Below are 25,177 nucleotides of genomic sequence, written 5' to 3' on the forward strand. Positions count from 1 at the left end.
GACTCATCCAACATGTTTCAGGATATTCTGAATTCAGAGGAAGCAGAAAAAGAAAGCAGAGACAAAGGAAGGTATTCTGCCACACTGACAAAAGTTTAATTATTCAATACCCCCTTATTTTTTGATGCAAATATGACAAAACTCCAACTGGAATATAAACTTGAATATTGATAGCAGCAGGAGTTTGAACATGGAAAGCTAGTGTAGCTCCCTAAGACAGAACGATACTCACCGCAAGACTGGGGCTGATAAGAAAGTGCCTCCCCTGCTTGCTCATTTAACTTGTCTGCACAGTGGCTGTCAGTAGGTGAACAGTGGGTCTGGGAAGGAACCCTCAAGAAATGTATACATTGACAGAACTCCCGATCATCTAAGTATTAAAGAAAAAGGATTCCTGCTCTTTCAATTGGCAGAATTAAATAGTGTAGCCTGAACCAAGACACCAACGATGACAAGCAAAGAAGAATAGAAAATCAGAACATAAAAAAGCACCCCTTTTTATACATTCACTGTATCTACATTTAGCAAGTCTTCATAGAACCAACATGGATTTGCTGTGTTTAAAGCTAAAGTCACTGTTTAGGAACTGAAGGAAACAACGATAAGTGAAAGTTCGCATGCCCAACATGTGGCCAGGTAACTCAGTATCTGGCCAGGGGAGTCTGACTTCTCAGAAACCAGAACTGATCACAGATCTTTCAAGCTATGATGCTAATAAACTACTTCATAAAATTCAAAAATTATAAAGGATATCATCTTGGACTACCTCATCTCTGCTGTAAACTACAACCATGCAACAAAGGTGGCTGGATGAATTCCACGTGTCACTCTCTCAGCCTAAAGGAAGTAACAACAGAGCATATATTTTGCAAGACAAGGATCATTTGAGAAGTAAAATGATGACAAATGCAAGCACACCAAAGCAAACCTAGTATTAGTTAGCCATCACATATCAAGATGAAGCTCATCCTCACGCCACCTACTGTAAATACCAAATGAGTTTCCCCTCCCAGTCTAGACAAACCAGCTATTTCCATTAGAGACTCCCAATTCCTAGAGTGCATTGGGAAGAGAGATGAGAGCTAGTTACAAATAAGTAACTGAGTAAGTATCTGAGAGCAGAGCCCAGGACAGCTCCCTTCAATGTCACTGCAAGCTCAACCTGGCAGCACTGTGTAAGGGTGGTCCCAGAGACTGTGTCCGCTGAACTAGCATCAATACAGATTTGATTGCTTCAAGAATCATGGGCAGAGAGGAAAACCACAAAGCACCAGAAAAGTCTGGCACCAATTTTGGATCGTAGAATATTTCTCTTGTCTTCAGAATTTCTCTGCATACACTATAAGACGATGTGCTTTGTGCTAGGGATGGTGCCCTTTGCTACACAAATGAATTCAAATTGCCAGAGTGCACAGGTTAGATACCTGAGTACTCTTTAAGAACCAAACATCTACCAAACAGATCTTCAGTTTACTCAAGTCAATGGCTCATAGCTTTCTCACAGTGCCAAGCATCAGTACCTTAGAACAGATATACAACTACAAGTACTGCATTACAGACTAGCAATTTGCTTATGCATTGATGAAAAGAGAATAAGAGAAACCTATACAATTTCAGCCACACATCAGAAGCGAAAGAACACACATTCACTCAGACTTCCAATTTTAGCAATTGCTTCATATGTTACATAGTAAACCATGTTTAAAAAAAAAAGCTTTAATGTTAACAAGGTGTGACAAAGACTGTCTAGAGCAACCCTCAGGATAAATTCACTTAACGGGTAATTCTTTCCTATCAACATGCCATATTCCTCCCTATACAAAGGCTCACAGTTATCTCTAAAAACTTAAACTAACATTTTAAATGTAACAGAATTCACTTAAGGGACAGTATAACAGCATACACCCTGACAGTCACACATCTAGTTTCTGCAGAACTATTAAGTCAAGCTTGATGAAAAGGTACAGAGGCAGGGAAAATTAGACCTGTGCCTATGTGAAAAGCTCTACTTCAAGGAGTAAGGACTAGACACCTATGACAATTGGCAACACGGGCTGCCTGCCTGCAGTAGAACCAAACCAATTGCTTAAATAACAGTAGAATAAAGAAGCCTATCTATACTAATGATTTTGAAAACTTCCAGGGTTAGTACCCTCCTGTCTTACTTTCCCACATTAGTAGTACAGCACTGACTGTGTTTTAAAAATTTAAGTTTATTTCAGTACAAAGTATAGAGCTTGCAACTCAAAGTAAAGCTGCTTTTCATATCATCATTTCCTTATGCGGTCCAAACATACAACCATGTATTAGACTTACTGATCTAATACAGCTTTCAGGGAAGCAGATATATTTCCCCAGTTTTCAACATTCTAAGGTCCAAACATACATTACTGTCAGTTTTTTCCCCTCAGCATGATTCTGGAGAAAAGAGTGGAAATATTGTTTAAATGAGACTATCAGAAAGAAGACATTACATTACATAGCTCTGTTTTTCCCTAAGGAACAGACAGCCTTTGGCTTAGAGATTGCACAACAGATATGCAGATAGACAGTAGGGACTGTACTCCTACCTAGCAACCATCTTCACACAAAACTTGTTTTACCCTTTGTAATACCCATAACATTATGATGGAAGAGCAGCATACAGAACACATGCTTTTAAATCCAAATTGAGAATACTCTGGAGTGTGAGAATTCAAAGTATAATGTGGTCAAGACTGCCAAACCAAGAAGGAAATAAAATGCCTTCAAGTCATTATGCTCTGATAGGTGTGCACTGAACTGTCTTCTTTCCAATACCATTCTCTAAAATGGGCTAAATCTTACTGAAATCCAGAGATGAACACACTGAATTATTTTCACTGTTCCAGCAAAACAATCTTCCAGCAAAAAAAAAAAAAAAAAAATCCTCCCACTAAAATATCCCATTAATGTTTCAAGGTGAAATTATGAACATTAACTAACAGAATTCAAGCTCTTATTGTGTAAGGATGGGATGCTAAAGAAAGCAAGAATCTTTGTTTTCCATTGTTAGTCTACACACAAAATCAGTTCTCCAAATAACTTCAATGACATCTAGATTTGTTCCTATAAATACTTTTATTCAAAAGGCAGCATCATCATTCCACTAATTATTCCAAAGTGAGGCTGTATCCCTAACAGCCTGAAACTAAGGGCGAAGGCTATTACAAGTTCCCTGGTACCATATTTGTTTAGAGTTTATGAAGATAAGAGCCTTTCAAAATCTTTTTTCAGTACAGAGCCCTGCTGCAATAAGCTTTTTACAAAGAATATGTATTAAGTATTACTGTTTGTACTCCTATAACTGAAGGAAATATAGGAACACAAAAAGTGAAGACTGAAAAGATCATCCAACTGAACTATTCATGTAAGGATTATGTATATTTTATATATATATATATATACATACACACACACACACACACACACACACACACATATATGTGTATGTGTAGAAAAATCAGGGGAAGTTATCAACATTTGGCTTTTGCTTTGCCAACACCCTTAACAATGACAATCCATTGCTAATCTTCAGAGTATCATCCAACATTTTCACACTGAAAGCAAATGGGAGATGAGCAATTACTGAATTTGTTAACATTCCTCTACAATGTACAAAACTTAGATAATTCCAAAAACATTTCAAGTGACAAATCCTCTTTCTGGTAGGAAATATCATCTCTCCTGCAGATAATACATTTTGTTTTTCATGAAAAGTAGATGTTCCAGAAGACTCTGACTACCTTTTTTTTGTTTAACAGTACAGATTCAACACAGGCTAATGTCCCCTGAAGGCTTATGCTGAGTTATTACCAGTATGAAGTTTCAAGCAAGTCTGCATCTAAAATGAGAGCACTAGTAAAGAAGCAGACCTAGGAGCCCCTTATTATATATACCAGCATTGAACTACCTGCACCATTTTTATAGTATAAAGCATTTACACAACGTCAGAAGCAATAGCTTTAGAGATAACTAGGCTCACAAGAGCACACTGCTGCAGAGATTCCTAATTTCATATTGATTGCTGTCTAACACACTGAAATGTCCAACCTTGGGGAAAAAAAAGCAGGAGCTCTATCCAAAAAGCAGAGAAGAGCTGACTTGCTCAAAAAAAAGGTTAAGCCAGATTTGAAGAAATACTCAAAAGAAAATACAGCTCTAAAATAAGAGCTGAATATTCAGTAAATTAATTCATATTGCCAGGTCCGGTGAAATACAAGCTATTTTCTTGAAGATCAAAGCAGAAGAAAGGAAACAAAAGGAAGCTGAGGAAGCCCCAAAACCTTAGAAGTTAAGGAGGAAAACAAAAATTGGAACCACATCAGAGAAGGATATTCCCCCTCTGGCCCACAGCTGACAGATCTGGTTTCACCTCCACTTCTAAAAGCAGGCAGAGGTTTTCCCCTGAAGTAAACTTTAGATGGCAGTAGAATGAAGACTAGATCCATTAGGTACAAACTGAAAGGCAGATAGAAAAAGCATTCAAATTATGCTTTCAAAAAGCTCTTAGTGATTACATGAGCTACTAACAGAGTAAGAAATCAGCTTTTCATCACTTTCTTATATGAATTACACAGATCAGTATCTTCTACTACAGACAACCTTACTTCCTAGGGGTTTTAGCTTGTTTTGTTTTGTTGTCAGGGTCTTGCCAAATGGAGGTAATTTAAATTTTGTAAACATCTCTACTTAGATTCTAGAAACATTTAATCCTATTTTCACTTCTAATATTTCTCAAAAACCAGCAAAAAATATTGAGAACGTGCAGTGCTTTTTTGCTCTTGCTGGTTTTACATACTCAAAGCAATGAAAGGGAGTTTAAATCTTTCTTCTGCCTCAGCAGATCACTTAATAAATTCCAGGGCAGCTACAGTTGTGCAACCCTATTAAGCACAATGGAGTTACAGAGGCATAACTAGAGTCTTAATTTGGCTGCTAGCATTTTTATTACTCATGCTAGTGAATAAAAAGGAAAGTATGCAGCCTCACTTCAGGCTGACAGGGGAAACTCATCTTTTCACCTTTCTGAAGGTGCATGTTACAGAAGCTTGAGTTTTCTGTGTCACCTGTAATACGTGAATGTAATAAAGCTCACATTCTACTGGCAGACGCAGAAGCAGCCAAATTTTCTGGTTGTAAACATCACTTTCCAACAACAAGATACCATACAAGTATGCTATAGCCCTCTCCTTAGCATGTGATGGCACCTACCGTGCAGGAGAGCACAGTCTCCCACAAGTTCTGATTTTATTTCACGTATGTAATTACCATCTTGCACATAAGGAGCACACTCAGAGGATGCTGAAGGACTGAGGCTGACTGAACGTTCACAGAAAATCTAGTATTTCCAGAACAGTCAGCTAAGCAGCACCTGTGCCAAAAGAGCACAGTGATCTTCCACACTGTTAGAACCCACTTGCACTTCCATTGCTCAGAGGGAAGTTGAGCAGCACTACCGCAATCAGCACTCCACCATTAGCTATAAACTTGCCCGAGCAATATTCAACTTTCTCTTGCATGATCAGCATAAAACCACCAACATGACAGGGAAAGATTAGCAGAATTTCAGGTAAGACTGTGGCTGCAAATAGCCTACAACTACATTCACTTTTTTGACATATGAAGACATTACTATATCTCTTACAAGCTTTCCAACAAGCAAGTATGTCAATTTTGACAGCTGGCAAACAAGAACAGAAGCTCCCTACAAGCCTGTTATATGGCTAGAAAAAGGTGAGAAGCAAACTGAAACTAGATGTTCACATCAATCACAGGCAATGGTTCCACATCAAGAAACCAATCAAATTTGAATACCATTTCGATTAGTATTTAAAAACATGATCAAATCAGCTATTCATCTTTAGATATTCCATCAGTCTTAGCCCATGGTAAGATGACGTACCCATCATGTCTACTTTTCTTAGCAGATAAATCATCTCCTGCTGCAGGTCTCCTCTTTTTCCTTGGAGGCATCACTTTACTAAAGCAGTCTGATGAACTGCAAGACCGGAGACTTCCTACAGAGGGAATTAAAAACACCAGTACAAGAGATGAAACTATTGCAGACCAGTCAAACTGTGTCCACTAATAGGCATATTACAAAGGAAAGGGAAGGGAGGAAATTAGTGGATTTATAAATTAGAAAAGGCCCCCTTTCCAGAGCAAAATCTGTTTTCCATGGTATTTCTCTGACCAGATTTCAGTTCAAGTCAGTAGTACTATGCCAAAATATACAATTACACCAGTGCCATTTCAGTCTGACAAAAGGCATGAACTAAGCCTATCCTGAAGAAGTATTTAAGTCTTCAGTCTGATTTTTTTAGTAATTAATTCAGATCAGAACTTGAGAGTTGTTCATTACTTTTTGAAATACAGATGCAACCCAAAGATTAGAGCAGCATAGCTCTAGAAAACAGAACCTTTTTATTTTTAATCCACACTTCTTCGTGATACTGACAACAAGGAAAGGAGGGGTTTTTTTTCCATTCGTCTTTGATTTGTTGCAGGAGGTGGGGTAAGGGAATTCTTTTGGGATGCATTTTTTTTCTCTGAGGTTGTTGTTTGGTTGGTTGTTGTTTGGGTGGCTGCTTTTTTGTTGTTGTTTTTTCTGTCTTTTTTTTAGATTTTTTTTTTGCAAAGAGATGTTTAACGACCATTAGGAAAAAAAATGAGCATCAATTTGCTCAGGTAGTTCTTAAACAGTGAAGTTCTGCAAGTCGGAAATGGCCAATTTAAAAAACAGGTGCTAGCTGCATACTCCTACTTCTTCCTTTTGCCAGTTCTGGTAACTCTTCAGTGTGCTAATCCAGCTCACCAAACCTGTAATTAAACTGAAGGGAAAGAAAAAAGAAAAAACCAATCCCCACATAAACCTTTCTGTATATTAGCACAGCAAGTTCTTTAATTATCCTTGCTGCCTCATGAAAGCAATAGGCTAAAACGTCAGGCAAAATTTTCCCCTGCTTTCATATACTGAAGACTACGTGGACACCAGAAAAAGGTACGTGTAGAAGCAGCTCGAAGAGCTAACAAAGCTCTAAATGTTATGCAGAGAAATTTTAGAAGGAAAGGAAGGGAGAGGTGAGGTATAAAAATCTGGAAACAAAGCGATGCCAAAGAAACTTGCAAGAAAATATGAAAAACTACAGCATGCCTAAGCTACCTTCTCTTAGCTTCAACAGCATCCAAGTTTAGCTCTGCTTTACTAACACGTTCACAAAATCTTTTATTTTAAATCACAGTACAGAATTAAGCAATAAAACTTGTACTACCATGTGACACCAGGGGAACAGACTGAAATCAGAGGCCCAATTCCCAACAAATACTAATGGCAATCTTATGCTTACCTATTCTTCGTATCTTTGAAAGTCTCTCTCCTGTTATAGGAGAAACACATGTAAGGAACCTTACACCTTACAGGCTTTGCTGTATGTACTTTATTGTAAACATGCACTGAAACTATTAGACATATAAAAGTAAGGATTGTTCTGATAGTAGGCAATATGGTCATACCAGTTATGAACATTAACAAATTTGGTTTCAACTAACAAAGTTTTAAATTTAACATGCCTTCTTTGGTCTTACCTTTACACTCACTTTTGGTAAGAAAATTTCTCTCTCTAGTTCAAGAAATACTCTTTCCAGTTTATATATTCTTTCTATACCTTTTTTCCCCCCCCCCTCCTGCTTCTCTCTTTTGTCAGCTAAGCTCCTCTCCCAGGAAAGCACAGACATACCTACACTATCTTTTAGCAAGAAAGTTTTAAGAGCACTGTGTATTTATAATATAATTTAACTAGTAATTAAAAAGAAATCCAGCACTGTACTCAAACTTCTATCATATCAAAATATAATGTCTAATGGCTATGTCAGAAGAATGTACTTCTAAAAGCATTACACTGAATATATAATAAAAGGATATTAACAATAATCATATTCTCAAAAGTAAGTATAATTGAAACAGATAAGCCAGAGACCACCAAAATTTCATAGCACGCCCAAAGCATTTTACTACCCAGATTAAAGAAACTAATGAACCTCTTCTTATGACTGCATTAGTTCCATCTTATCATACCTGTAAATTAACGGTACCATAAAATTGTATTTCCATAAATTACTCAAAGTATGATGTTTTATGGATTTTTAAATCAAGTTTCTACATAGTGTTCTGGTATTCAAAAACCTACACTAACTAAGGACATTTAAGATGACAGCAGAACTTAAGAGATGGCTACAGGCAGCCAACAGATTCAGAACTATGAACAAACTCGGACACAAACTTAATAAATCAAACCGTGTGCTAACAGATAGATTACTTTGGAAAGTATGTATGTAGTTGAGTATCTGAATACAACCCACAGTCACCTCATTCCTTTGAAAACTTTTTTTTTTTTGTATGCCTATTTAGAAATCTATTTATGATGCCACAGACATTGGATGCTGGTAAAACATAAACTACCAAACCAAACCCCCTAGAATTTGTCCAGTTTACTCCTGCTAATGCTTGTTATTTTACTGGGAAAAGAAATATGCAAGGCTTCTGTGAAGAGAGATGCATAGCAGAAGATGAAAATAAATAAAAGTTATAGAATGGGAAAATCATTTTATCAGCTCTGCAACCCCAGACAAACCAAAAAATTTAATCCAAGAATTCCTGTTTGAAGTCTTAAAATGATAACAGAATTAATCGCATCCCAATTTCTCCAACGACTCATACAAAAACTTACACCCTTTCTTGGTTTGAATGTAACTAGTTGCAGTTATCAAACTGACAGAAAAGGAAAGAGAAGAGAGCTCAGAAATTGGTAAATGGCTATTATTAAATGTGTACACTCAACCCAAACACAAAGACACAAGGTGGACAAACATATGTTTATATCATATATAGATATATATGAATCTAGAATATCTCTGCTTTCAGAGATTTAACATCTTAATAACTTAGTTTCGGACTAAGTCTTCACTATGTTTTAACTGTTGAATGATCAATAAACTACTGAAAACCACACTGCAAGAACATTACTTGAAAAATATTTACTTTTGTCACTAGAATTAGCGTATATCAAATTTGAAGGGTAGTTATAATTTTCTTGCAGTTTCTTAAAGTTAAAAAAAAAAAAGCAGGATATTTCTGTTACTTCTATCTAAAGTTAAAAACTATCCGAATGCAGCTTCATTTAAAGTCTTTCAATTTCTTATTTTACAGCGCAGCTCACCAAGTAGTATTAATATTAACCTTTTCTATACAGACCTTACTAATGCCTGGGTTTTCCCATCTAATTTCACTTCTCACAGGTCCGATCATCTGCAAACGCACATGCAGCTCTCTCTGACTTCATGCAAAGTTTGACAGGAACTTTACTTACCAAGTGCAGCTTCTCTGATGTGATTATCTTCAAAGTTTCTTACTTCTGGGTCTCAACTCAAGATTGGCAGAACCCTCCTAGTTCTCACTGTTTTTTTGACACTTGAAGCTAGCATTTGCAAGGTAGAGCCTCCAAATGGCTGCTGAATAGGCCACCACCAGCCAAAAGCCTGCCGAGTATAAATGTTGTTTGCCAAACGTTCTATTCAGTAGTTCCAAATTTGCAGGAGACAAAGTTACCAGAGATATGTCAACTCAAGAGCTAAAACTCACCCCAAGAAATATAAAACAGTACGTAAGATAAGCACCACAAGGGAGAGACACTCCTAGAATAACAACAAAACCAGAACAAACAAAAAAGAAAGAACAGTGGTCAATTAAAAAGAATTCTGCAAGTTGTGTCGCTATAGAAGAGACTTAAAGACACATCATTTCACCTACTCTCTAGACAACAACTGTGAACACTTCTGCTCTTCTGACGTTTAAGTAGATGGATGTTTCAAAAGAAAAATAAGTACAAACTGTGAATGCTGAAGTAACTGAAAAAGATAAAGCAACTCACTCAATGATTTAATAAGACCACCACAAACACCGTTAACAATCATCATTTTTTAGATATGAGATGAGAAAAAAGCTAAGGTACTTGCCAAACCACCAAACCATTTACAATCTTCTCGTAAAACCAGGTAAAGAGGAAAAAAAAAATCATCTCCTCTATCTTGAATTCCACACTACAGAACTGCTTTGGACTTGCAAGGATTTTCTTCTCTAAAACAACAACAAAAAAAAAGCAGAAGAAAAATAATTTCCCCTCCACCCCCTTCCAAACTTCAAGAAAAGCAATGAAGCCTTTTCTTTTTTTTTTTTGGCTGAAGTCATTACCTCCTTGTGTTAAAACAGTCAGGAGACAGCAGGACATGTACAGACATTTCAGTCTGGATAAGTAAACAAGTCACAATTAAATAATCCAAGTAGGACTTTAATGTGAGCTATTGACAAGCTGCTAGATTTGTAAGGCATGACAAAAAACACTAATATCAAATTCAGGAGGGAAATTTCCAAGTTAATACATATAAAAAGGAGGGGGAAAAAAGAGCCAACGGTTTAATGAATCCAACTGTCTGTGATTCTCACCCTTAGGAACAGCTGATAAGTTAAAGCCCCATGACACGTTTACACTCTACCTTATTTTTCAGATATATATCAACACACTCAATGCTAAAGCATTTTATGAGACTGTAATTGTAATGTGTGATATATTTTGAAATAAAGTCCCAGATAGTTCACAAATCACTGAAGAAAATCTGAAAAACCCATCTTCCAGCTCTTAAATGCTTAAGTTATGGTCCCAGAAAAGGAACATTAACACTTAGAAAAGATGAAATTTGTCTAAAATAATTTAGATGCCCAGAATATTTATGTTAGCTCAAAAATACCTGCTTTGAAGGAATACAATAAGCATTAAAAGTTCATTATAAATAAAGGGTAACCTAAAACTGAAATCTCCATTTTTCCAAGCAGCTTTTAGAAGATTCAACTCAATTTAGATGTAAGTCACTGTTTCAGGGTGACTTAATACATGACTGCACTGTAACATTAACCAGGATACACGTCAGAAAAAAAACAGTTATCTCTAAGGATAAGACGTGCTCCAGAAGACTGAAAGTGTGAAAAACATCTCAGAAAAGATAAAACAAAACAAAACAAAAAATCTCTAGATGGGTCTGATAACACCCAAAGAAACCTTCACAACAGACTTATTAACATGACTGTCAAATGAGTTCTAGATGTAGAATCTCAAACAAATCCACAGGATCTATGCAGTTCTGTAAGCTGTGTAATAAAATGAATAGGTCTTGATACTTCTTACTGCACCATAAGTAATACCAGAGAATAGAAAGCAATCAAACTTAGGCACAATGATATGAAATGATTTGGAAAAGATGGGGTGTTTTTTCCAGACTTACGTAAGACTCTCCTGTAAGATGTTTCACGAGTGTCAAGTCCCCTAACAAGTGGGCACATGAGACATCACTGCACTATATTCACAATGGCCAAAATAGCTCCCTGCACGTCTACTTGTCCTCACATGAGGAAGGCCAAGTATACTTTTCAACTGAACTCAAGGCTGGAAGTTATGCAAACATTGGGGCTTCACCTTTTCCTGCAAAGAGACATAAAACAGGGCAGAAGCAATAAGGAACACTAGAATGAAATCTGAAGATAAGAATTTGCCAGTAGCAACTTCTCCTTTCAGCTCTTATTTCATACTTTTTTCCTGGTTTGAAAGGCTCTTTTACAGCTATTAAAAAAAAATACATTCTTTACTGGGATATTGTGTCCAAACTCATTCAATGAGTATGCTTAAGCTTTGAAACAGCTTAATTCAAACAAACACAGAGCAGGCAATAACAACAAGTGTCAGAATAAAGCAGTACATTAAAATCAACAACATACTTAAATACGTTCCCAAGGAGATAATGGGAATGCTAAGGCTGATTTCTTAACTGACCTTTTATGATGGTAGTGCTAAGCAAGAGAGGAGAAATTCCGAATACCTTAAGCACACTTACTTACTCTATTGATTAGTAACAGAACTTGATAGCCTCAAAACCAATACTTCATGCTTCAGAAAAATTTGGCAATCAAAAGTTAGAAAAGACTATAGAACAGATTTTCATGTGCAAAATAAGGATGCATCCAGGTTTTGTCCAAGATCCTAGATCACAAGGGGGAAAATTCCAAGTCTCCATTAGGAGATAGAAGAAGACATCAGTTCTAACAAATGGACAGTAGCAGTCTGTCAAAACTACCTGCATCTGATAACCTCTTCTGCAGAGCTTCTACATGATGAGCTAACTTCAGGTATGAAATCACCAAGCACACTGACAGAAAACATTAGATGGGAGCCTTCTGGCAGGGTAAGACAGTGCAACTACAAAACAAAGTCAGTATGGAGGAGGTGACACAAGCCACAGGTGAGTTCTGTCAGATCCCAGCCCAGTATACTTCTTCACATTGCTCTAAGCCAAGAGAGTGGTAGACTTACAAGTTTGTCCCACAAATCTCCAGGAGAAGCAGACAGCTCTCCTCACTTAAGTGCTCAGGGTAACATCAGCACACATAGCTAACACCTCAGGGGAAAGAACAACTTTGAGACATGAGAGGACAGATGTGGCCAGTTTTGAAGAACTGCTCTGCTAAATATTAGGGCTTGAAGCCAACAAGTTATTTTCCTTCCTCCTTAAGTATCATGCTTGAAACACGGAAAGTAATGAAAAAAAAAGGAATCAAGGAAGATGTCAGCTTTAAGGAACAAGTGCAAAAGGAAGTAGCACACGTTGAAAGATATCAAGCCACAAAGCACAAATGGAGGTGAATCAAGAATTGGCAGCAAGCTAGTACCACACGCCTGAGATGATGGCCTCAAAACCAATGACATTCTGTAGAAAAGAAAACAACTGGGAACTAAGAAATAGCCCCTAGATATTTACTGAAAATCTACACGAGAAATAGGAACAAGTTCCATCCAACAAAATCACTCGAAAAAAAGGGTTGGGTTGTTTGGAGCACAGCATTTAAACTCGGTCACAGGCAACACAATAGCCATGAGAGGCCTTGCTTCTGCTCTGTTCTCACTAATGCAATTTCAAGAGTCAAAACACTGTAAGAACATGGATATTCTGCTAGTCTGATGGGTTGAGTCCAAGGAGTGAGAGGAATTTGTCGTAAGGTCTTCTTAAAGAACTTACATCAAGAAATTGTAAAACAACATACTGCTGAAACCTGTCAGTTCTTCTCAATTGGGGAAATTAAAAGCCCAAATATTTTGAAGAAATCTTTAAAAAAAAAACAAAACAATCCTGCAGTTGCTTTCTAAAACTCCCTCAGCTTCCTAACATCTCAGTTTCCATAATGCTAGAGACACTTATTTCACAAAGCAAGATTAAATTGTTGTGATCTATTTCTACTGCATCCATATTAAATACCTGTCTGGTGATCGTCTTGGCCAACGTCCTCAGTCAGATTCTGCAAGAGAATAGGAATGAATACAGTTTACTAAGATTGTAATCTCCATCATTCAGTAACCTTTTACCATTTATTCCACATTAGTATTCATCTTCACTATTTAAGGAGCATTTAGCTGAAACTGCAGATGCTTTTTGTTTTGGGTTTGTATTTACCAAAACAATCACACTTGCAAATGTATCTAAAAAGTTCAAGGATAATCTGCAAGTAATATGAAAAATAATTTTAAATATTTTTTTAAACTCAAAAACAAACAACGTCTGAAGAGTGGAAGTAACTGTGCATTGAATTTTGCAGTGCTTTTTTAAACAACTCCATGAATAAATGCCGTATTAAAAACCTGAGTTTAGTCTTTACCACAGTAGAGGCAATGCTTATGTGCACACACACATATTCCCCCAAAATCTGGTTAGAACTCAGCTGGAATCTTGGAAACAAATTATCCTTTTTTTTTTTTTTTTTTTTTTTTTAGGAAGTGTACAAATGGAAGCTGTGAGTGTAATAAGGATTACCATCATGTGATCATCTAGGAAAACTTGTCTGGGGAAAAAACTTCAAATCCAGTGTTGCACTGTACTTGGCTAAAACTCCACTCTGAACCTTGATGTATAACCTTCCAGCAGTATTTACTGCTTATGCAGTTCCCAGATTCAAAACCCACAGCCACTCGGCCAAACAGGCAGCGATAGTTCTTAAGAGTGCAATCACTAAAGGATTTCAACCACAAAAACATTCTGACCTATCGCCCTAGCAATTCCACCAAGAGAAAATGGCAAGTCATTACCAGCCTATTGAGGGTGTGGTAAATCTTGTGAATATTTGCCAGTGTTGATAGGTGAGAATTCAGTTGAAAATCTAGAGGGGAAAAAGAAAAGTTTTCAACTGCTTGGTTTCCAGCTGTAGCAACTGAGATCTTCGTAAATTCTGGTAATTCAGTCAACCCGTGGCAAGACTATAGAACAAGAGCCAACCCTTTTCCAGCACCAACATTTTCAACATGTAAGGGGAAATATTAAGTCAAATCTCCAGAAGAAATCCCACATATGCATCCTTCTTAAGGCACAGATGATATTGTGCAAAACAGAACTATAGCTAAATGTAAATGATTTAAATTTTTCACATTTAATATAATTTTACAACTTTCGTCCTTCAGATGAGGAACCGTTATATAGAGTTTCCATGTTAGTCTTCCTCTTCCATCTACTCCAAAGGCAATTTAATTATCATGTAACATTTTAAAATGACCACTGAAAATACTGGTTTTTAAAAGATAATAAAACAAGTACTTGTCTTTATACTCAATTCCTTCAAAACTAAATTACTGGGACACACACAGCTGAAACATGACTTCTGTGTCATGAACCAAAAGTCACGATACAGCAGTTATGACCAAAGCCAACAGAACCCAAAATGTAGATCTCTGACACTTCATGAAAGAAGCCCTAACGCAGATATTGACTTTGCTTCCTTGTCTCACAAATAAACACTTGAGTTTGCCTCGGCTGGTACAAGGAGACAAGCTGGTCCTTCTCTGTTCTATTAAATCACCTCTTCTTGCTAGAAACAAGGCCAGAACAGAACTAGATAAGAAGTAATTTACAAAAAAGCTCCACTATGATCCAGTCAGAGAGCATGCAAACCAGCACGAGTCTCAGAAGCTGGGCACAGAGCAGCTGAGGGAGGTAAAAGACATCGAACCACTACAAAATACTTCCATTTAAACCAAAAGCAAACTGGCAGCCCCACTGGAACTTGAGCAGAGGAGAACACTGACAACACAGAGACACATCCCATTTGGCGAGCAAAACACTGCAAGCAGAATGCGACTCTGCATGCCTGGTGTCACTGCTATGTGCTAATGGCTGCAGTGCTTCTGCCAGCAAATGTGGCTTTCCCCACTTACGCCTAAAAGATACAAGGAAAAAATGTAATTCCCACATTTCATTTCAAGAGAACACTCTCAAAATACACTGAAGATGACCCAGAATCTAAAAACAAGCACTCTGCATTAAAGATCAGACCCTTAGGACAGTGAAAATGACAAACTGAAGGAGCACGCTTGTTGCACACATCAGTACAGAATCCTCTCAATGTGCTGAATAAAAAGAGATATCTCAAAGAATCACAGGTTTTATTTATTGTCTTATCTGGAGAGTCTCACTTCACCAATAACTGCTTATTTCTCACCCTATACTCCCCCATTCCCCATCACAGCAACACAACTTCTCTAAGTCAGATACGCCAGAGATGGAATTTCAAACTTCAGATATATTTATCTATACCAAGACAGAAACAGTCTGTCTCCTCTTACTGGAGAGGAGCTGGGGGTGCAGAGAGGGGAAGACAAGTTGAGAGTTACTCTGAGAAGAGCAAGATTAAAATGAGGAAAGGCGTCTTTCCTAACCGCCAGCCCAGACGGAGCTCCTCAGAACACAAACGTTACAGTCTCCACTATTGCACAGTCTAAGATCTACAAAGAATGCAGGTCTTTAGAGAAACAAGTAATATCTGGAGCCATCGAGTGGCTAAAACTAAGCAAATATTTTCTTCTAAATTAATACAAAGCAGTAATTTTAGATAGAATTTTTAACAACAGAAAAAAATATTCTAGAAGTAGGATTATGTCTACTAGGCACTGCCATGGAAATAAAGCATTCCTTGGCACTTCAAAACACAGCATTCACACCGGGATGTTTCACACATCCATTGAAAACAGTTTACAACTTTAAGCTGTTACTTCAGAAAACCTTACATAATTGTGACGGCCTTGGAGGAGTCGCAACAATACATTTTACAGCTCTTACACAACAAGCATCACACCTTGGCTGTGCACAGAATGGTGTATCCTCAATACAGGAAGGACATGGAGCTCTTGGAGCGCGTCCAGAGGAAGGCCACTAAGATGATCAGAGGGCTGGAGCACCTCTCCTATGAGGAAAGGTTGAGGGAACTGGGCTTGTTCGGCTTGGAAAAGAGAAGGCTCCAGGGAGACCTCATTGCAACCTTCCAGTACTTGAAGGGAGTGTATAAACAGGAGGGGGAACAGCTGTTCACAGGGGTGGATAGTGATAGGACAAGGGGGAATAGTCTTAAACTGAGACAGGGAAGGTTTAGATTGGATATTAGGAGGAAGTTCTTCCACACAGAGGGTGGTGAAACACTGGAACAGGTTGCCCAAGGAGGCTGTGGATGCCCCATCCCTGGAGGCATTCAAGGCCAGGCTGGATGTGGCTCTGGGCAGCCTGGTCTGGTGGTTGGTGACCCTTCACATAGCAGGGGGGTTGAAACTCAATGATCAATGTGGTCCTTTTCAACCCAGGCCATTCTAGGACTCTATTAATCCATATCCACATGAATACTAGGGCTTCTAGAACAAAACCAGAGTCCAAAGTTTTGTCTCTCCACAGGGGATGCTTCCAAAGTGGGGATGTGATCCAAAACCGAAAATAAGCTGCTTTGTCGGCTACTGGTATAGAGGCAAACATGAGTGGCAGCCAAAATAATTGGGAAATTTAATTACAGCTCGAGTTCCCTTTTGAACTTGGTCACAGTGCCTGTTGTATCCACAGTGCAAGCAACAGGCACACAAAGAATTCCACAACACTGAAAAGGTATACTTAGAAAAAACTGTTTTTCAATGAACAGAATCTGAGAAATACTCCCTCCCACACTCTTGTAATATGGCTTGGAAAGCCAGCAGAAGGACCAGGTGCAGTCACATCAAGCACTGCTGAGCAGCTACCTGCGGCCTCAAGGTGCTCCATCAGCTGCCCAGCCAGGTGCACCACCAGGAGCTCTGCACCCAGCAGCAGCTGGTATGGGTTCCATGTGAAGGAAGTCAGCCTAGGTGAAGTCATTTGTCATGTGAACAAAAGAGTTTCAGTGGAAATCAGTCAGCCTGGAACTATGAAGATGTAATGGCCTTCAGTTGCACCAGAGGTTCGGGTTGGATAGTAGGAAACACTTGTTCTCAGAAAGAGCAGTGAGGCTTTGGAACTGGCTGCCCAGGGAGGTGGTAGTCACCATCCCTACAGATGCTCAAGAACTGTGTGGATGAGGGATGTGGTTAGTGGGCATGGGGTGACAGATCAGTGGTTGGACTAGATAATCACAGTATTTTGCAACCTTAACGATTCCAACCTTCTATGATTCTATTCTGGTTTTATTACTGTAGAAAAGGAAAAACATGAACCTGGGATCAAGAGGAGGAAAGCTGCTTGCTTCAGGAATACTGAAGACATGGTATGTTACAAACCCTAAGAGGTTTGCATCAAACAAATAAACCAACACAAACATATATGCTTGCTTTTCTTGCAGATGCTAGCCTATCTTTAGCAATGGACTGAAGCAATGGAAATCCCAAATGCTACTAAATGTTTTGAAGTAATCCACAACACAACAGCTAAGGAAAAAAAATTCTGGGTAAAATAATTGCAAATCCAGCCAGAAAGGAAAGAAATGCCAGCACCAGCCTCATAAAATGGAACTTCACCCTTATCCAGAGTTCAGTGTTAAGAACAAGTGTTAACGGCTGGGTTATTTAACTAGTCCCAGTCACATACACATTAATTGTAGAAAGCAAAAAGATTAAAAATAACCTTTAAAATATTTTAGTATTAAAATTTACACCACAGACCTGACAGTTATGGAGAGGTAAAGGAGAGAGCAGCTGGTTGGGCTTTTTTCCATAACACACTATGATAAAAGTAGCTCTACATCCTTCATTGAGACAAATCTAAGAAATACAATGAAACACAACAGAGTTTATATCTCCTTCCCCCCCACTCCATTCCCCCTCCCCCCAAAAAAAACCTCAATATATATTTTAAATATAAGTAACCGACAGGTTTGCTTGTATCCCAGGCTGGATGTGGCTCTGGGCAGCCTGGTCTGGTGGTTGGTGACCCTGAACATAGCAGGAGGGTTGAAACTCGATGATCACTGTGGTCCTTTTCAACCCAGGCCATTCTATGATTCTATGACAGAGGTGAATGGAAGCTGAATACTTTCTATCTGAAATGTCAAATTCAAATCCACAAAGTCACATGTTCAGAAAAAGAAAAAAAGACTAATGTAATTTTTGTTACAGGAAACAATGCTGCCAAACTATTCAAATGAGACCACAAATGAATACCTAAGAAGAGTATTTCCAACTCTATGCCCACCCACACACGGCACGTACCTGCCTGACACCCGTAGCTTATTTTCTGCTGTTGAAATTATCACTTTAAAGCTCTGACAAACCACAGCCACAGCCATTGGGTGCACCATCACCTACCACCAAACCTGCACAAGCACCAGATCAGACCAGCAGTAGGCTCCCAAGCTTCCATTAAAAGCTTCTAAATAATCTCAGCAAATAGAAAATCTCAAGTAGCACTCAGTCTAAATTCTAACAGTAACAGCTTGTCTAAAAATATGCCAGACAGACGTGACACATAAATGCTATAGATGCAACTCTGCATTAAGAACTTAAGTCTGGAAGGAGTCATAGTAATTGTTATGGCTGCAAAGATTAATCCAACAGTATAAATGCTGTCATTTGCTAAAAGCTTCTTAGAAAACAATTAGATAGAAACACATACTGGGCAGATTCATGCCCTGAAAATTAGAATGGAATGTTTCAGCCTTCTTTTTTATATATATTTAATACAGTCCCTGGCTTCAAACAATAGAAGTGGAGAAAACTTGTAGCAGTAGAGGAAATATTAGTCCAAAGTACTGCCTCCTTAACTGATTTTGAGGGAACCTTACTTATCCAATAAAAGAATCATGTAATCATTATAAACTACATCGTAACACAATGTAACTTATACTCCCTGATCTGCTTACAGAATTATCCTAATGGCACGACAATTTACACTGACCAATGAGTTTAGACGTTCAGATCTGATGCTTACGTTTGGAAGCCTTCAGTACTTACATGCAGAAAGCAGAATTTCTATATTCGAGTGTAGAAAACAAATGAAAAACGTGCATCAGTTTTGTCTTCATTTACAGGAAAACAACACTTCTAAAGGCAGAGATCCCCAAGTGCAGTACAGTAGGCATATGGAGCAGCCAGGGGCTGACACTGCATTCCTGTCCAAGGGAGGATGAAGTCATTTTCTGAGCCTGTGGCCGACTCGAGGCTGCCTTGAACGAGACAACTAACTCGGATTTCTCCATCCGGCTTGGGCACAACAGGTGGTGGCTCTACAACTTCCACAAGAGGGTTACAGTACAGTTTTTGTTCTGAGACCTTGGCAAGATCGGTACACTTTTGTTTCACTGCTCTTAACCAATCAGAAAGCGAGTGAGAATTCACAACGTTACAGATGCCTACAGCTTTGTCACAAAGTCCCAGCCAGAAAGAAACATGCCACTTTATTCCCACACGGGGACTTCCTTGATTTGATGGAGTTGAATACGGGGCACGATTCAGAAAGACAGCAGAAGTGAATTCTTGCCAGGAGTGCAGGGGCTCCCATTTAAATGGAAGAGAAGCGGGCTGAGCCCTCCTGGCTGTTGGAGCAGCAGGAGCTGCCATTCCCAATGCCATGCTGCAGGACACGACCCCTGCGGGCACGTGTGCACCACAGCACTCAACTCAACACCCAGCACTGCTGACGCCAGCACGGCATGAATACACGTGGGAAAGCTTGCACGCATCTTCCAAACACTACACCCCAAAACATCCTGAAGCAAAACAGTGGTTCACGTTATTAAAATAAAGCCCTGACAACAAAATGTGGCTGAAATGACAGCACACTGAAGTACACTTAACTTGAAGGGTATCATCTTAATGCAAACCTTCACCGCAACATTTGGTATTACATCAGCAGTCACTCACACTACTTGTAGCAAAGCATTGTGAAATTACTGCACGCTATACTGATAGGGAAAGGGAAAAGCACTAATCTTTCTTTCACGGGAACCAATCCTTCTTTTACCCAGGTATGTAATAAGCACCCTGACCTGGGGGCTTGTTTACAGAAAGAGCTACTGAGGTTTAAAGTTCATTGAGAATTTTGGAGCAATTTAAGCAGCAGACACGTTGCATAGCTGTTCCTTTCCTCTGAATGTCCACTTATCTTTAATTGAATTGGAACAAATCAGAGCTACCCTATCATATACGCTTTAAAATAAGCACTGCACACTGGCTCATGTTTTGTTTTGGTTTTTAGCCAAAGACCTAACACTGCGTGCATTTATGGTGTAATACATCTCTTTCTGTTGCTGCAAATACCACAGCTTGTGTGCCCACTAAATGTGCCTGATAAGCATTCCTAGAGGAGATTCTTGTCAGGATATCATAGAACTGGAATGACCAGGCACAGATGGGAAAGAACAAACAAAGCGGTGGGTAATCACATCTTTTTTAAACCTATTTCTAAGGCATACATTACAAAATCAAACAGTATTTCAGTGCTCTCATGCTGCTGACATCATGAGCAGAAGAGGGGAAATGCAGCTATGAGGCATTTAATGCAGAGCTAGCCTGCACCCATTTGCTGCAGGGTACTCATCCACTCTCTTACTCCAGCATCAAATTCATTCCAAAATACGTCAATGAGTTAACTTTGTGTCATTGGATGCTATGGCCACAGCACAGACTGCCAGGACTGCTCCCAGCTTCATGCCAGATTAGGTATCATCTGCCATCCTACAAAGGGTATAAAGCTAATAAAAACTTTGTGTCTTGTGCTCCAGCTAGTTCAGCAGAAATGCAACCCTGGCATGCACTGCTAGGGTGTCTGGCACAACACAGATCAGTACATCAGGATGAAACTGCAGCAGCCTACAAACAGCTACACCAGGCACGAGCACTGCTGCCCCAGCTGCTTGCTTCCTCCTCTCTGCCAAAAGTTACAGATCCCGCAGCTCTGCCAGCAGCACAGGTCATGGGCACGTTCCCTAATCCACTGCAGGCAAAAACCTACCGTGTCAGTTGAGCCAATTTATGGAATTGCCAAGAGCTAACCCAGATACATTTGACTGATGGGTTAGAGAGTGCTCCTCTAAAGCCCTATGCCAGCAGAGCCATGGAAGTTGTAAGCTTCAGCTATAAGGTGCAGCAGTGCCTGTGCCCTCACACACCTGCAACAAACAGCACAGGAACACGGCTCAAACAACAATGTATATTTTAAAATCAAATTAAAATCACTGCATGAACTGGATGTCTTTTTGTTGCTTTTTAAAAAAAAAATCTCTTTATGAGACAAAATGAGAAATTCTGTTTAATCTCAGACTTACATTTTAAGGAAAATGTCTAATTACATGAAATACAATACATGAAAAGCACTTATATGAGATCTGCAAGTAGGTACTTTTAAAATGAGACTTCTGCTTTAAGTCCTTGTGAGCAGCATTACTTCTTGCAGAAAGACAAACATCACCACCATTAAGGGCTCTAATACCTAAATTGAGTGCAAAGGGTGTGAATTTTCCTAACGTGTACCCCAGCTCTTTGCTTTCCGTAAAGCATGCTATAGAAATCAAGCATGATTTCCTCTTCTGCTTGAAGAGGCAAATAAATGAACCGGGATGTAATGATTTGGGGGGGGGGGGGGGGGGAGGTGGGGGAAGCCCTTGTTTTTCTGGTTCCAAAGCAAGGGGGAAAAAGTAACGAAGATAGAGAATTAACAACTCACCTCAAGTTAGCACAAGTTACCAAGTCTCAAGTTACCGAGACAAAAACAAATCAAGTACTAAAATTATACAAATAAAAGCTCATCCTGATACAAAATAATGAAGAGAAATGGTGAGAGGAAGACTGCTTTCTTGCCTTATTCAGCACATTGCCTCTAGTTGACTGACTGCCTTGCAAATAGAAAGCATTTTTTAATCACACCTACTGGAGCTACAAGAAACTTCTAAGAGGAGAAATGGAAAGCTGTGCTATGAATCTACAGGTAACGACACAAGTTAATTCAGGAAAATTCCTATTAAAAATATACACATATAGGCACTTCAAAGCCTTGCCATACATTGTGTTGAAAGATGGAATTATTGCAAGGGACCTTTTGAATAAGACAGCAGCAGCTGAAGCAGCAGAAGCAGTACTGTGTGTGTTCTACGCAGAGAAATTAACCAAAAATCACTGCACCACTTCCAGCACCCTCCATCAGGGAGTGCTGGAGTATCTGCAGCTGCAGCCCACAAGTGTGTAATACAGACCTGCTCCTTCTGGTTTTTAGACAGAGGATACTGCAAAGGGAGCAAACAAAAGGCACTTTCTAGAAAAATTATCCTCCTATTTCCAACATAAGGCAGCTGTTTCTGCTTCAGTGGGAGCCTTCACCACCACCACGTAATGATCCCTAAATATAAAGGTAGAAGAAATCAGGGCTGCTAAAGACATTACATAACGTCACCGTGCAGGCTCTGCGAGGCCCTCCCTGCCCAGTTTCTCACTCAGGGGAGCACCGAGGGCTCGCGGAGCCCAGGCCCGCTGAGGCGCTGCCCCTCATAACGCCCGGCACCCAGGGCCCTGCCCAGCAGCGCGGCCGTCTCACCGCGCAGGGCCGCAGCCCCCACTCTCAAAGCCCTGCAGCAGAGAGGAGAGCGCCCCGGAGCCGTGACTCCCAACGCCCCCACCCCGGGCGGCTTCACGGCACCGGGAGCACCTCAGGGAGCGCGGCCAGGAGCGGCATCCCACAGACGAGGCCCTCCCAACGCCCCGGGCTGCCCCCAGCGCCGTGACCGGGCCCGGCCTGGGGGGCTCCGCTCGGCTCCGGGGCTGCGAACACGGCCCGCTGGGGGCGGGGCTCCGGGCGCCGCGGGGGCTGCCGGGAGTTGTAGTCCGACGACCCCCCCCGCCCCCGGCCCGCCCGCGCGGGGCAGCGGCGGAAGAGCCTCCACCTCCCACAATGCGCCGCCCGTTCCCCCCTCGCTGCCCGTTTCTCCCGCACCGGCCCCAAGGAACCGCTCAACCAACCGCCCCCCGCCGCGCACACACCTCTCCCGCGGGGCAGCGCCGCCGCCCGCCTCCCCCCGTCCCCTCCTCCCCTTCGGGCCGCCGCTCCCCTCGGGCCGCCCGCGGCCCCCAGCCCGCCGCTCTCCCAGCCGGGCCGGGGAAACTGCGTCATAGCCTCCGAGAACCGCACCGCGCCGCTTCTGCCGCCCCCACGGCCGCACGCCCCTCCCCGCCGGCCCCTCCCGCCCGCCCGGAGCCCGCCGAGGGCCGCCCCCCAGCCCGCCGCCCCCGGCCTGCCCGCCGCCCTCCCCGCGCCGGCTCCGCGCCCGCCGGCCCGGCGCCGTCCCCCGCGAACGAGAGGCGCTGCACGGCCGCGCCGCCCCAGCCAGGTGCGGAGGAGCCGGGCGGGTGGCAGGGCCTGGCGGCGGGCTAGCCAGGCCAGGGCCGCTGCGGAGCGGGCAAAGGAGCGCGGCGCGGCCCGCCGCTACTCACTGACAGCAGCGGCATCCGAGTGCATTTTCGTGCGGCGCACACACGGCCCTGCCCGGCCCGGCTCCCGCTGCCCCTCTCCCAATCACAGAGCCCAGGCACGGCCGCCCACCGCTCCGCCCACCGGCGGCACCCATTGGCTCGGCCTGCTCGGGATTCTGCTCTCCTATTGCGTCAGGCTCCTGCCACTCTCCTTCTGCCCGCCCCGCACCGCCTCCCTGTCCCGCTCTCGCCCTCTCATTGGGTTAGTGGCCGAGCGAACCCCGCCTCCCTTCATTACGATTGGACGTTATTGCTGGCAGTCTTTTCTGGTCTTGAAAGCGCGTGCAACGAACTCCACTTTGTGTCAGCCGTGCCTCCGATTGGCTGCGGAACAGGAGGGCCGCGCCCACGGCCCGGTGCGATTGGCTCAGCAGGGTGGAGGGCGGGGCCTCTGCCGCGAGGGGCAGCCCTGAGGGCGGAGCTCCCTCAGGCAGCGCTGGCAGTGCTTTGAAGGGCCGTCGGGGCTCGAGAGGTGGAGGATCGGTGCCGGGAGGCGCCCGGGCCGCTGAGGGAGGTGGCTTCAGCGAACCGCAACCTCTTTCTCGGTCCTCTCCTGCCGGTACGAGCCCAGGCTCTGCCGCACCGCCGTGCCTTAGCTGCGGCGCTTAATAAGCGAACGCACGTGTTGCGCGGCCCGACAACCGGCGCGGGTCGGGGAGGCTCCGGCTGGGACCCCGCTCCTCTGTGGGTGCTCTGCGCCTCAGAACGCGGTGCGCTCACCGCTCACCCACCCGCCTCTCCCCTCAGGAACGCCAGGGAACAGTTCCGGGCGCTGCCTCGGCATAGTAGGGCATTATTAGGATAGAAATAACCCACGCCAAAATATGCATACGCTTCCGAGAGGTTAAGTTAAAAGAAAATCAAGTACTCAGTGCTGAGACAGTGCCAGCCTTCAGGTAGCTGTCACTTAGAGGCAGTGCGTTAGCATGGAGCCTTCAGGTAGTGGGACATCCGTGTCTTACCCTGCCTTTCACTGAGGAGAAAACTGAGTATGAGAACGAATTACCTCTTCACAGATCACATACTAAGACATGAGAAGAGCCCACTGTTTGAAACGTCAAGGAGTTAGCACAGAATTACTTCTTTAGAAGCTCCTGCCCATCTATAATACTGTTTCTCCTTCCATCATCCCAGCAGTTGTCACATATTTTACAGTACTGTGTTTGTTTAAAAGAAATGTGTAGGATAGCTTAAAGCAGCCAGAGCAGTAAGTGGGTTTCACCTCTCAGTTAGCTCTGATGCCCCACATGCCAGACATTCACACCTGTGTATGTCATCCCAAAGGCTTTTACCCAGTAGGAGCACCAAGTTGTAATTCAGCTGATCTGTTCCAA

At 41.7% G+C, this 25,177-nt stretch overlaps 1 protein-coding gene across 50 annotated transcripts in view; it reads right to left on the reverse strand.

Moving 5' to 3' along the window:
• Positions 1-23,888, reverse strand: part of DCUN1D4 (defective in cullin neddylation 1 domain containing 4) — a 38,074-nt gene extending 14,186 nt beyond the window's left edge. For 2 of the 50 annotated variants that reach the window (XM_046941213.1, XM_046941211.1), the window contains exons 1-4: positions 23,805-23,888; positions 22,574-22,716; positions 14,203-14,269; positions 13,375-13,414 (exon numbers count right to left, since the gene is read on the reverse strand). Coding sequence is in view for 43 of the 50 variants with exons in the window: in XM_046941177.1 (XP_046797133.1) it covers positions 5,924-6,038; positions 7,368-7,397; positions 13,375-13,414; positions 14,199-14,269; positions 23,355-23,484 (386 nt within the window). In the remaining 7 variants the exon portion in view is untranslated. Of the gene's footprint in view, positions 1-5,923; positions 6,039-7,367; positions 7,398-9,386; positions 9,556-9,658; positions 9,712-9,826; positions 11,550-13,374; positions 13,415-14,198; positions 14,270-18,050; positions 21,197-22,573; positions 22,717-23,022; positions 23,184-23,354; positions 23,544-23,804 lie in introns of those variants that run through there. The other 48 variants (XM_046941212.1, XM_046941210.1, XM_025149934.3 and 45 more) reach the window with 46 other exon arrangements.
• Between the last annotated feature and the right edge of the window lie 1,289 nt (positions 23,889-25,177).

This window comes from Gallus gallus, chromosome 4, assembly GCF_016699485.2.
Source record: "Gallus gallus isolate bGalGal1 chromosome 4, bGalGal1.mat.broiler.GRCg7b, whole genome shotgun sequence".
NCBI lineage: Eukaryota > Metazoa > Chordata > Aves > Galliformes > Phasianidae > Gallus > Gallus gallus.